Source organism: Vipera berus, assembly GCF_964194415.1.
Source record: "Vipera berus genome assembly, chromosome: 1".
In the NCBI taxonomy this organism is placed as follows: domain Eukaryota; kingdom Metazoa; phylum Chordata; class Lepidosauria; order Squamata; family Viperidae; genus Vipera; species Vipera berus.
Window position 1 is genome coordinate 148,203,091 of NC_138202.1, and position 13,754 is coordinate 148,216,844.

Consider the following 13,754-nt stretch of genomic DNA (forward strand, 5'->3'; position numbering starts at 1 on the left):
TTGGTTTTAAAAGAGATCCCTCCAAAGATTTTGAGGAGAAGGAAGGATTTTACATTTCTTGTGCAAGAGCTCAAGCAACGAGATATAAGGTTCAGATGGGAGATTCCAGACGGGCTGATGGTGATGTATGAAGGCAAAAGGTACCGGTTGATTACTGTGAAGCAAGCGCGTGATTTCTACAATACTGTTTTAAAAGCAACCCCATTAACACTTCTGGAAGCTGCAAAGGGATCGGGAGAAGGAGAAGGAGAACATCAAGAGGATGAAACTGAGGAAAATTGTGCTGGAGGAGATCAAGCTACAACCTCTTTGGATGATCCTAGAGAGCAAAGGGTAACGCGTGCTGCTTTAAAAAGAGCAAAGAAAATAAAAGAACAAGATCAGCAAAAGTCTTCAGAATCTTCACAACGTACTCATAGCCAAGCAGTGGGAGGAGCACGGCCTAAAGAAGATAGTCCTATCAAAGCAGTGCTTCAAGAGCTTTGGGAGGATATGCATGGCAACTAAATTTTTGACTTGGAACGTTAATGGACTAAATTCACCACAGAAGAGAAAGAAGGTTTTTCAATATTTAAAACAATTTAAGATAGATGTTATATGTTTGCAAGAAACGCATATTAGGGCTATGGACCAAAAGTTTTTATTGAACTCAAGACTGGGTACGCATTTTATTGCCTCTGCAATGAATAAGAAAAATGGAGTGGTTGTTTATATTAAAAGTGCCATAACAGCGGATTTAATTGAAGCAGATAAGCATGGAAGATACGTATTGATAGACTTGTTGTTAGAAGGCAAAAAGACGCTTCTAGTTGGACTGTATGCCCCTAATCAACAACAACAACAGGCTGACTTTTTTAGTTTACTTTATACAAAGCTTACCCAGTTGGATTATAAATCTTTTATTTTTATGGGGGACTGGAATGGTGTTATGGATGTACAGATGGATAAGGCTGGAGCTTTTAAGCGCATTCCAAGTCATGCTAGACTGCCTAAATCTTTTTTTGAAATGAAGGATGACTTGGAATTGCGAGATATCTGGCGCGAGAGACACCTGCAGGAAAAGGATTATACTTTTTATTCTGATAGACATAAATCTTTTTCGAGGATTGATTTTATTTTGGTGACTAATGACTTTTTTTTGAGGACTAAAAAGGTGAAGATTTGTGCAAGAACTATTTCTGATCATAGTCCAGTGTGGTTAGAGATTGATAAGGAGAAAAGAGACAGGCGCTCGTGGCGCGTAAATGAGAATTTGTTTAGAAATCAGAGAAATGTGGAAGAATGCAAACAGCGGATGAAGGATTTTTTTTGAAACTAATATGAACAAAGGTACTTCTATGGACATGGTGTGGGATGCTAGCAAGGCATACATGAGAGGGGTGTTGATATATATGAACAACAAACATAGACGTGCTGTGGAAGCTAGGAGGAAAGAACTGGAGAATGAAATAAAGGAAAAAGAAAAGGCTTTGATTTTGAATTCAAAGGATGTGAAGACTAAGGAGGCTATTAAATTGTTAAGAGGACAATTTGATAAATTAATGGCTGACCAAGTGGCAACCAATCTGCGGTTTGCCAGGCATAACACTTTTTGTAACGCTAACAAACCAGGCAGATGGTTAGCTTATAGATTGAGGAAAAAACAAAGGGCTTCTAATATAGATAAGATTGAGCATAAAGGAAGGGTTGTGTTTCAACAGGACCTTATCAAGGACGCTTTTGTGGATTTTTATTCTAAATTATATGCTAAGGAGAAAATTAATGAAAAGGACATTGATATATATTTGGAAAATGCTAGCATCCCGGTTCTTACGCAAGTACAAAAAGAAGGGATTAATCAACTGATCACAGAAGAAGAAATTTTTATAGCAATTAAGGAATTGAAGGTGGATAAAGCACCAGGTACGGATGGCTTGACTGCGGCCTATTATAAAAAATTACAATTAGAAATGATAAAACCGTTAAAGGAACTGTTCCAGACAATCCAGAGGGGGGGAAAGGTGCCACCGTCTTGGAGAACAGCTTTTATCTCTTTGATTCCGAAGGAAGACCAAGATGTTACTCAAGTTAAAAATTATAGACCGATATCGCTTTTAAACACAGATTACAAGATATTTGCTAAGGTTTTGGCTAATAGACTGATGAGGGTTCTGCAACAGGTGATTCATGGGGATCAAACAGGGTTTATTAGTGGTAGGCAAATGAAAAATAATGTGAGGCATATAGTTGATGTGTTAGAGTTTTTGGAAAGGAACAACCAGATTGCTGCGGTGCTAATTTTTTTAGATGCTGAAAAAGCTTTTGATCAATTGAATTGGAAATTTTTGTTGAAAGTTTTAGATAAAATGGATTTTGGGGAAATTTTTTTACAACCGATTAGGGCATTATATCAAAAACAAACTGCCCGAATTATAGTTAATAATAGCTTGACAGAAGCATGTAATATTGAGAAGGGCACAAGGCAAGGGTGTCCGTTATCGCCCTTGTTATTTGTGTTAACATTAGAGATATTATTGGTTAAAATTCAGAATTCGGAAAAAATTAAGGGGATTCAAATTGGAGATCAGGACTATAGATTGAGAGCATTCGCAGACGATCTGGTTGTTACAGTGACCCAGCCAGAGAACTCTGTTGTGGACCTGATGGAGTTAATAACACAATATGGGAAGGTTTCTGGATTTAAGGTTAATGTACAAAAAACAAAAATTTTGGCCAAAAATATGACAACATCGCAAAAGGCCCTTTTAGAAGGATTAACTGGATTTGAGATTGTTAAAAGGGTTAAATATTTGGGGGTGATTTTGTCGCCCTCTAATACAAAGCTATATAAAAATAATTATGAAAAATTATGGGGGAAAATTCAAAAAGAATTGGAGAGTTGGAAAAAATTGCAATTGTCTTTGTTGGGACGGATTGCAGCAGTAAAAATGAATGTCCTGCCTAAATTTTTATTTTTATTTCAAATGATACCGATTCTTAAGAAAGATTCCAATCTGGAGGAATGGCAGCGAGGTATCAATAAATTTGTGTGGGCAGGGAAAAAACCACGAGTTAAACTTAAGATTATGCAGGATACTCGTGAGAGAGGTGGCCTTAAATTGCCTAATTTTAAATTATATTATGAAGCTGCTGCATTAGTAGGAATAAGTGACTGGATTAATTTGACGCAAGGGAGGTTATTAAATCTTGAGGGCCACGATTTGTTGTTTGGCTGGCATGCATATTTGTTGTATGATAAGAAGGTAGACAACGTGTTTAGGGTGCATATTTTAAGACAGGCATTGCTGAGAGTTTGGAAGAAGTACAGACATAAGTTAAGTTGCAAGATGCCATTGTGGGCAATTCCAAAACACGCAATAGAAAATATACATGCTGGCTTCAAACATGATTTGACTACGTACAAGGAGATTCTCAGTTTGGAAAGAAATGTTTGGTGTTTGAAATCATATAGCCTCTTGCGAGAAGAGAAGGTTGTTCAAAATTGGTTTCAATATACTCAGTTACGGGCCAGGTGGAAAGAAGACCAGAAAAATGGATTTACAATGACTGATGAAAATTTGATAAAGCAAATCAGGAATCAGGGACCAGCACATATCAAACGGATATATCTTGCATTGATAGAGATTGACTCAGAAACAGAGCTTGTTAAGGATTGTATGATAAAATGGGCCCAAAATATCCAGGAAGTTATCACAATGGACACGTGGGAAAAGATTTGGGTGAGGAACGTAAAATTTACACAAGCTCAAAATTTAAGAGAGAATTTTTACAAAATGTTTTATAGATGGCATTTAGATCCCAAAAAGCTTGCAAGTATGTATCCGAATTATCAGCCTAAATGTTGGAGGTGCGGTGATGAAGATGCAACATATTTTCACATATGGTGGACTTGTAAAAAGGTTAAGGCTTTTTGGATAAAAGTCTGGTGGAACATGCAGAAGATTTTTAAACAGAGGATAAAGTTTTGTCCGCAATTTTTTTTGTTGGGAATAATTACAGATGCCACAGTTGTGGACACCAAGTTGATGTTGAATTTAATTACGGCGGCAAGACTTTTGATAGGCCAATACTGGAAGAAAGAGGAACTGCCGACCATAGAGGAGTGGACTTTAAAGGTTTCCGACCTGGCAGAGATGGCGAAGATTTCGGCCTATTTGAAAGATCATTCGCAAGAACGCTATATTATGGAATGGAGAAAATGGATTGATTTTATCCAGAACAAGTATAGGGTTAAGAAGTTTTATGTAGCATTTGAATAAGTCTTCCTTCGTTGTTTTTTTTTCTTTATTATCTTAGTTTTTTTTTTATACATATTCAATATTATTATTATTTGTTTTATCTTATATAAGCTAGAGTGATGGATTTTAGAGTTTATAATTGTTAGTATATGATTGTTTATGATTGCTTTTTATATATATACCTTGTATTTAGCTCTGGGAAGTCGGGGGGGGAGGGGGGGAGGGGGGGAGGTAGAGAGGGGGGAGGAGGGAGGGGGAAGGGGGGATTCTTAAAGGAAAACTGTATTTTAAAACTCTTCAATAAAAAAAAAAAAAGAAACGCCAAATCTCGAGTCTTCGTCCCAAATACTTGCCTTCTGCAACGCAAGCAACTGGGACGGCTCAGCAGAGGGAATGGGCGTTTCTCCACGCGTGCTGATCAGCGGGCGCAGAGAAACACCGAATCTCGAGTCTTCATCCCAAATGCAGAAAGCAAGCTGAAACAAAGAGAGGGAGACTGTAAGGAGCTCTTATTTCATATCACTTTGGATGAATTACAGATTACTTGTACAAAATGTCATCCACATTTTCTTCTTGGTTGGGTGATCAGTCATGAATGCCAAATCTCGAGTCTTCGTCCCAAATGCAGAAAGCAAACTGAAACAAAGGGAGACTGTAAGGAGCGTGAGATCAGCGTGGGCTGAGAAACACCTATCTTGTGTTCCTGGCAATCTCCCTCGATTTCCACTTGTGAAGTTTGGGGCTGGCCTTATGGAGTCGCTAGAGCTCCCGTGGGCCCGGAAGGACGCATACACAGGGCCACTGATCAGCTGACGACTCTGTTCCACCGGCCCCGACCTCCGCCGACGGGCTCCAGTCGGCGGAGGTTGGGGCCAGCTGTTCAGAGTCACCAACAGTGGAGAGGAGCGGAGCGCGGGCCTGGAACACCTCCATATCTCGACAAGGGCACTAAGCTGCCTGAAAAGCAACTGCCGCTGCCGCCAACCTTTCTGTTTTTCCGCCTGGCATGCAGGCGTTGCTACTCCTGCCAAAGACGCTCCAGCTCCTTGCCAATGAACGGATTTGGAGGCGCGCGCATGTGTACACACACACACACAGAACTCTCCTTCCCTGGCATGCCCCATCTGACCAACCCACTCACCTTTCCAGCAGTCCTCCCATCTCTTCCTCCGCTGCCGCCATGTGCAATCCGAGGAAGAAAAGAGGTTTGTGGGCAGTCCCACAAATAGCTTGTGGGAAGTCCCACAAACCAAAGAACTTCAACCAATCAATTCAAGCTTCACAAGTTTTTTTTTCCATGAGAACTTTGAATTGATTGGTTGAACTTTTTTAGTTCCACTTTTTTTTTGGACTACACATGGCAGAGGACTGGGAGCCGCAGGAGACGGCTGAAAGAGCCGTATGCGGCTCCGGAGCCGCAGGTTGCTGACCCGTGCCCTAACCCTAAATTCATTTTCATTTGCAATTGGATTTTCCCCATGTATTTTACTGTTCTCCACAAACAAGTCTAAATGAAAAGTTGTCAACTTTCCTTTCCTTCAAAAACCTCTAGAAATCCATCACTAGTATTAGTTTTTAGCTATGACACCAAGGAGATGTAACCCTAACCCTAACCCTAAATTCATTTTCATTGGCAATGGGATTTTCCCATGTATTATACTGTTCTCTCCAAAGAAGTCCAAACGAAAAGGTGTCAAGTTTCCTTTCCTTCAAAAACCTCTAGAAATCGTTGTTGACATGTTTCTAAATCTTGACTGAGGTCCACCTGTGGTAAATTAAATTTTGGTGGGAGGCCCAGGATGAAGTGGGAGTGGCAATGTGGGTGCAGCAAATTGTCCTAGACCAGGGGTCGGCAACCTGAAAAAGGAAAAGAGCCACTGGGAACCGGTTCCATCACACATAAAAAAAGTGGGAGCCACGTGCGTGCGTCCATGCACGTGCATGCGCAAAAAATGTTTTTTCTTGCGGACGTGCGTGGTTGCCATTTTTTAATGTGTGATGGAACCGGTTCCCGGTTGCGCGACGGCGACGGCCCGTCTGCAAAGCTGCCGAGGAAGGAGAAGCGGGATACTGGTTGGGTGGGGGAGCGGCAAAAGCGGGGGGGGAGAGAGAGAAACGGCTCCGCCTTTGGTTCCCCCTCCTAAAGCACAGGGGCGCTAGAGAAAGTTTGGAGTTGGGTAAGGAAGCGCAAAATTCAGGAAGGAAAGCGGGGCGGCAGGCGAACGGGAGAACCGGGAGCATTGGGGGGGGCGGAGGGGAGCGATTACTGTCTCGCTACTAAAACGAGGGCCGGCCACTCCGCTGGGGCGAGCGTGCCTGTCCTGCTCCCTTTCTCTTCCAAGCGGTGCTGCTCAGCGGAGACGGCGACGACGACCTTGGAGTCACAGCTTAGAAATGCTAAGAATGCGGGGCGGCCGCCGGCAGTGGAAGGCAGGAAACATCGGGGCTTGAGATCTTGCTTTCCCCCCCCTCTTCCTCCCTCTCTCGTGCTTTACATACACACACACACGCACACGCACACAAAAGCACAGAGAGTTCCCCTTCCCCCTTGTACAGGAATGAAAGGCCCCCCGAAGGAAGCCCGGCCTCTTCACCGCACCGATCCGCTGAGGAGGTTCTTTCAAGCGGGAGACGGGCAGAGCAAGATAGCCGAAGAAGAGACTCCTCAGATGGCGCCGTCTTTTTCTTCCCCTCCAGTTGCTGGCTCTGAGCCCCAGCTCGCGGGTCTGCCTGGCGGCTTTGCGCAAAGCTTGCCGGGGTCATTTTGAGATTTACACGTGTCATTCTCGGGGGGAAAGGGTACCCGACCTATTCCCCCCATGTTGAACGAGCCAGGGGAGGGTAAGAGCCTCTGCGGGCAGGGAGGGAGGAGCGGCGAGAAAGGGACGTTTGGGGTCTCTCGCCAAGGGGTGTAAGCCGAGGAACCCCGAAAATCGGTTTGAGTAGAAAAGGAGGAACTTTGGCAGGGAGGGAAGTGAGGTTGGAAAAGCAGGCCGGGCGAAGGAAGGGAGCGGAGGCGGCAGCTTTGCAGACGGGCCGCGGCAGCTTTCCCAAGAAGCGGCGCCACTGCCCGTTCGCGCGGAGGTACGCGCGTACCTCTCCAAAGGTTTGGGGAGGTGCGCGCGCACCTACGGTCGTTCGGAGAGGTGCGCGCGCACCTCTCAGAATGGGCAGCGGCGCCGCTTCTTGGGAAAGCTGTCGCGGCCCGTCTGCAAAGCTGGCGCTTTCGGCAGCTTTGCAGACGGGCCGTGGCAGCTTTCTCAAAGAGCGGCGCCGCTGCCCATTTGCGCGGAGGTACGTGCGCACCTCTCCAAAGGTTTGGGGAGGTGCGCGCGCACCTCCGCCCGTTCGGGGAGGTGCGCGCGCACCTCTCCAAACAGGCGGTGCCACTCTCCATTTGGAGAGGTGCGCGCGCACCACTGCCTGTTCGAAGAGGTGCGCGCGCACCGGGAGGCTGGGAGCCGCAGGAGACGGCTCAAAGAGCCGCATGCGGCTCCGGAGCCGCGGGTTGCCGACCCATGTCCTAGACCCATTTGAGGAGATTAAATATAAGGTAAAAATATAGGAAAGGTATATAGATTTGGCTTATTTGATCAAGATTAAAATAGATTTGTTTTTATTTCTGGTATCCCTTAATGAACTTTTACTAATAAGGATTGATAAGACTTTTGGTTTTTCTTTATACTTAAGAGATGAGATAAAGGATGAATAGACTATTTGCTGTATGTTAAGAGATGGTGACCAGTTACTAAATTTTTGTATACTTGAGAAGAGGCAAGAAGTTACTTTTTTATATATTTTCCTTTTACCTTTTTTATTTCTACATTTTTTATTTTTATATTTTTTGTAGTTAGTGTTTGTTTTCTAATTGTAATTATAATAATCAAAAATTATTAAAGAAAAAATAAAAGTATTTTTATTTACAGATCCAGGACATGAAAAAGAGAAAATGGCTAGTCTAGAAACCAGCATTTTAGGTGAGGCTTATTTTCTAAGTTCATTTTGGAATTGTGGCAATTTCCTTATATTTGATGGGAATCCCTTTTAATAGAAATAGAACATTTTTCAATTCATTCATAAATGAATGTATGCTGCTGTATCATTAAAATACCTATAACAGATCTGTTTTCTTACCTATAAGTTTGAATTTTTGTAGTTACTTTTTGTTTTCTAATTGTAATCTTTAATAAGAATTATTTAAAAAACAAAACATATTATTGGTCTGTATCTAGTAATAATTTTTATGGTGTTCCTCATACAAAAAACATTTAAATTTCAAATTGTATCAAATTGTGTAATACCCACAGAGTATGCCAGTGCTAAGAATTTCAGAGTTTTATCTGTTATCTATTCTACCCACTCCATTTCTCTGTTTAAATGGATGATCACTTTCGACAGATAAATAAGATGAAAAAATAAAAGTGCAAACAATAATCATGACTGCTATTCTGAAAACAGTTAAATGGAGGCTGGTCCTTTATAATTAAGGGACTAGCTAAATATATTTTGAGTTATGTTGTGCTTTTTCCTTGGACATGATGTAAGTCTATTAACTTTTTGATTTATTCCAGATACTTGTTAACATTTCTTGATGGTAGAATTGGGACATTTTTGTTAGGGATATGCAAATTTTAAATGTATACTAATTGTATCAGAAGTGTGTTCAAGGTCAAAATGACCACGTTTTGAAACAGGAAAGTTGTGAGGTTGTGCACTTCCAGACATACTGGACCAGCTGTTTCTAACTTAAAATGGGGCATTTTGAATTCAACATTTTGCATATCGTATATTAATGCTGAAGTTATAATTTTGAGATTTCATTATTTACATAATTTTTTTTAAATTCAAAACAGAGTTAAATGGTAACAAGAGCTAATATAAAGAACAGGGAGAAGAAAAGGGAAAAAAAGAAAAAGCTAAACATTGAAAAAGAATGAATAAAAAGAATTAGTAGTTTCTTATTTTCTTTACTGCAATTATAAGTACAAATACAAAATTACCTCCTATAACTACCAAAAACCTCTTTTTTTCTGCAATCTATTTTTCTTATCAAAAACATTAGTCATCGGTTCATTTTTTTTCTGTTTCATACAAAAAGACTATCAGGGGTTTCCATTCAACAACAAACATAGATACTGTCTTTTCTCTACTCAAGGAAATAAATTTAGCCATTTCTGCAAGTTCCATCATCATTACCAACTGTTCTTTCATTGAGGATGGTGCCAAATCTTCCCACCTTTGTGCCCATAATAATCTCACTTCAGTTATCTTATACTGTATAAAAACAGTATGCTTGTCCATTTTTTTTATCCCATTTATATCCCGCCCTTCTCCGAAGACTCAGGGCGGCTTACAATCTAAAGCACAAATCAATGTGCTTAGCAATAGCCTTCATTCTGTGCATATGGCTGCTTATTAGGGCTTTCTCCCCCCCCCCAAGCGGCATTATTACAAAGTCAGCTTATTGCCCCCAACAATCTGGGTCCTCATTTTACCTACCTCAGAAGGATGGAAGGCTGAGTCAACCTTGAGCCTGGTGGGACTCGAACCTGCACTAATTGCAGGCAGCTGGTGTTACTTAAGGAGGCATTAGCCCACTGCTCCACCAAGGCTCAAGAATGACCTTCTTGTTTCAATTGCATATTAATCTTTAAGATTCTCTGAATCAGTGTATGAATTTACACCCAAAACTTTCTAGCCTTCCTTATTTACATTTGACTTTTTCTTCCATAAGGATTTTGGAGTCTTCTTATTCTAGCCATGATGACCGGGCTGTCGTGTTGCAGTTTTTCCTGGACAGTTATCTATTTTGATTCATTTGAACCAGGAATGTTTCCTCCAACTCCACTCTCACCTGCACGATTTAAGTAAGTATCGTTTTAGAGAGAATCCAGTGTGAACAGATATTGGGCTTGGAAATTTGCCATAAAGAAATTGATACAATATGCATACTGTGTTTTCACATGGCCACCTGTATTACTGAGGAGTTTCCTAGGCCAGGGGTAGGCAACCTTGGCTCTTTTATGACTCGTGGACTTCAACTCCCAGAATTCCTGAGCCAGCTATGCTGAGGGGAAAGGGAGAGGTTCCCAAGCTGAGCCATGCTGGCTCAGGAATTCTGGGAATTGAAGTCCACGAGTCATAAAAGAGCCAAGGTTGCCTACCCCTGTCCTAGGCTAATGATTTGTAGTGTAGCTTAGATTGTATGCAACATCATGAAATCTGAATCTTAAAGTTTAATGACATTTTTGTAACAATGTAGAGATGGATGTGTTATTGAGATTAGAAATTTTTTTGCAATGACGGATGAATAGAGTGGAGGAAATGTGGGACTTAGTTTTTTGTTAGGATTACATCCGTGAGGAACTATAATACCCAGAGATGAAAGAAACAGAATTAGTGACTAAAGAGTGGATTTGGATTTGATGTAGACGTAAAAATTAACTATTTGGTTATTTTAAGATTTTGTTTAGATTTATTTTTAAATTACTGATTATAAATAAGTATATTTGAATTAATGACTGGGTAATTACATTTGTTTAATATTGTAAAAATATTATAAATGCTATTAGGGTTAGATATTGGTTATATTATGGTTAACAGAATAAGAGATGATTACCTGTTATTTATTTATATCTGTACTGAAGAAAGTTGGAACTCTTTTTTATTTTTTCTTTCTTTTCTCACCTCTTCTTGATTCCTTTTTTCTAATTTTTATTTTATACTTTATTTTTTCTTTGAAACTTAACTATTTTTTAAAAAGAAATATGAATCTAAAAATAAATTTATTTGTTTTAAAAAAAAAATTAGAAAATTTTATTAAATGTACATTTAAAAACAAAAGTGGACATGATTCAACTTCCCTAGCTACAACACTACTATTAATATTACCTTATGTTACAGAAAGAAATAACAAAAAAATTAAAATACATTCTATGACAGGACAGAGTATACAAACTGTACATATAACATCTGTACATTTTTTAGTAAACTGTCTTTCAGTCATCAGCGTTATATTTACATATCTTTCAGTTGTGTCCTGATATAGGTGCTGATAAGAAATCCTTACATTATCAACCAATCAACCAATAGTCATCTCAGCGATCCTCCTTATATCTAACCAATTATACAAATTTTGCCAAATTTCATATTACTCCGTTTCAGTCTTATGTTTGATCTCTAGGGTTAACCTGTCCATTTCGTCGCAGGATAAAATTTTATCTATTATTTGTTCTTCAGTGGGTGTTTCCTTTATTTTCCATTTTTGGGCATATGCCAATCTTGCTGCGGTTAAAATATGCTCTAATAAGTAGAAAGGTGGTTTGCTGAGTTTATCGTTAATAATCCCTAATAAGAAGGTTTCTGGTTTTAAATCAATTTTTTGTAGTAATATTTCTTTCAACCAATTTTTTATCCACTGCCAAAAATTTTGCGCTTTTGAACATTCCTACCACATATGATAGTAAGTCCCTGGAAGCCTTCTGCATTTCCAGCACGTTGGTGAGATTTTTTTATCTATTTTTGCTAACCTTGCAGTGGGAAGGTGCCATCTATAAAACATCTTGTACAAGTTCTCTTTATAGGAGGTGGCTAGCATTAACCTCCTATTTCTATCCCATAGTGATTGCCAATTATCTAGGTCAGTACTATAACCAAAATTTTTGCTCCAGGTTAACATTGTTTCTTTTACTTGTTCTTCTAACAAATCCTGTTCTAATGAATATTGATATATCTTTTTATCATTTGATCTTCTGTTCCTAGAAGAATTTTATCTAATTGTGTATGCTCTAATTTTATCCCTGGTTCTTTTTTTGTCTTTTCTGTATCGTGACTGTATTTGTAAGTATATATACTTACTTAAAAATAAATTTATTGAAGGCCACACAATTGTATTTGATAAGAAAATGGCTGTAATTTAAACATAAATTGCAAAAAAGAACAACAGAATAAGTAGATTAATTTGTGTGTCTTAAAGAAGGGAAACTGGATGGAAAAATTTTAAGTGGAAATGATGGCAGAAAAACGTGTGTGTAGTATATTGTGAGGAACTCTATTTGTCAAAAGAAATGAAAATGGCTATTGTGAGAACGGTAAAGTACTTAACAGTGTGGTAAAGCAAGAAAATAAGGATCAAGAAAGAATGAACCACAAATTTACTTTTTAAATGGGTTCAATAATTTGCTTTTATCTAATAGAAATTGCCTTTTGTTGATTTTTCTATTAGAAGCAATGTTCACATTTGTATACTAAGGCAACAAATTAAGCAGTTTCAGGAGTTGGCCAGCAGAGTGTGTTGTAGCATAATTTTTTACAACCCAAAGTATAAAGTTCATTTTTTTCCTTGAGAATTCCAGAAAATATAAGCATATTGTAAAAAAGATGTAAAATTCATATATAATAGGTCTTGATTGGCCAATCAGAATTCAGTCAGTTGTGTTTGGGTTCAATGTTATTCTTACTATCAGAATATGATACATAACTTACAGCTAGAGACTTCGTTGACCTTGGATGTTAAACAGAGCCAGGCTTGGTTACAACCAAAATGGGAGACCACTTTGATGTGTGCCAGATTGTAGGCTAGACTAAGAATTAAAAAATATACAGTGCATTCAGAAAGTATTCAGACCCCCTGCACTTTTGTCAATTTTGTTATTCTGCAGGCTGATTCTCCAGTTGATACAATTCATTTTTTTTCTCATTAATCTACACTCAGTATCCCATAATGACAAAGTGAAAAGAGACTTTAGAAATCTCTGTAAATTTATTAAAAAGAAAAAAAAAACCTGAAATATCACATTGGCATAACTATTCCGACCCTTCGCTCAGTATTTTGTTGAAGCACCTTCGGTGGCAGTTACAGCCTTGAGTCTTTTGGGGTATGACGCAACAAGCTTTGCGCACCTGGATTGGGGGATTTTTCTGCCATTCTTCCTTGCAAATCCGCTCAAGCTCAGTCAGGTTGGATGGTGACCGTCAGCGGACAGCCATTTTCAGGTCCTTCTGGAGATGTTCAATAGGATTCAAGCCATTCTTGTGTTGCCTTGTGCTTAGGATCATTGTCATGTTGGAAAGTGGACCTTCAGCCCAGTCTGAGGTCCTGACCGCTGTGGAACAGGTTTTCATTGAGAATATCCCTGCACCTTGCTCCATTTAGCTTTCCCTCAACCCTAGCCAGTCTAGGTGAAAAACAGCCCCATAGCATGAGGCTGCCACCACTATGCTTCACTGTTGAGATGATATTGGGCAGGTGATGAGCGGTGCCTGGTTTCCTCTAGACATAAAATTTAGAATTGAGGCCAAACAGTTCAATCTTCGTTTCATCAGACCAGAGAATCTTGTTCCTTACAGTCAGAGTCCTTCAAGTGCTTTATTTTGCAAACTCCAAGTGGGCTTTCATGTGTTTTGCATATTCCAAAAGAAGGCACTTGCAAACAGTGTATGTACTTCTCCCAAGATTAGCATATTTTTATGTGTAGTTTTTATGGTATATGTTGGTACATATGAATAGACAGATAT

General features: G+C 39.6%; 1 protein-coding gene across 1 annotated transcript in view; it reads left to right on the forward strand.

Annotated features, from left to right (window-relative positions):
* The window catches only part of ARL6IP6 (ARF like GTPase 6 interacting protein 6), a 34,606-nt gene that overhangs the window by 19,457 nt on the left and 1,395 nt on the right, over positions 1 to 13,754 (forward strand). Inside the window, exons 3-4 of the mRNA XM_081337673.1 lie at positions 8,165 to 8,215; positions 9,973 to 10,105. Coding sequence (XP_081193799.1) covers positions 8,165 to 8,215; positions 9,973 to 10,105 — 184 coding nt within the window. The remainder of the gene's footprint in view (positions 1 to 8,164; positions 8,216 to 9,972; positions 10,106 to 13,754) is intronic.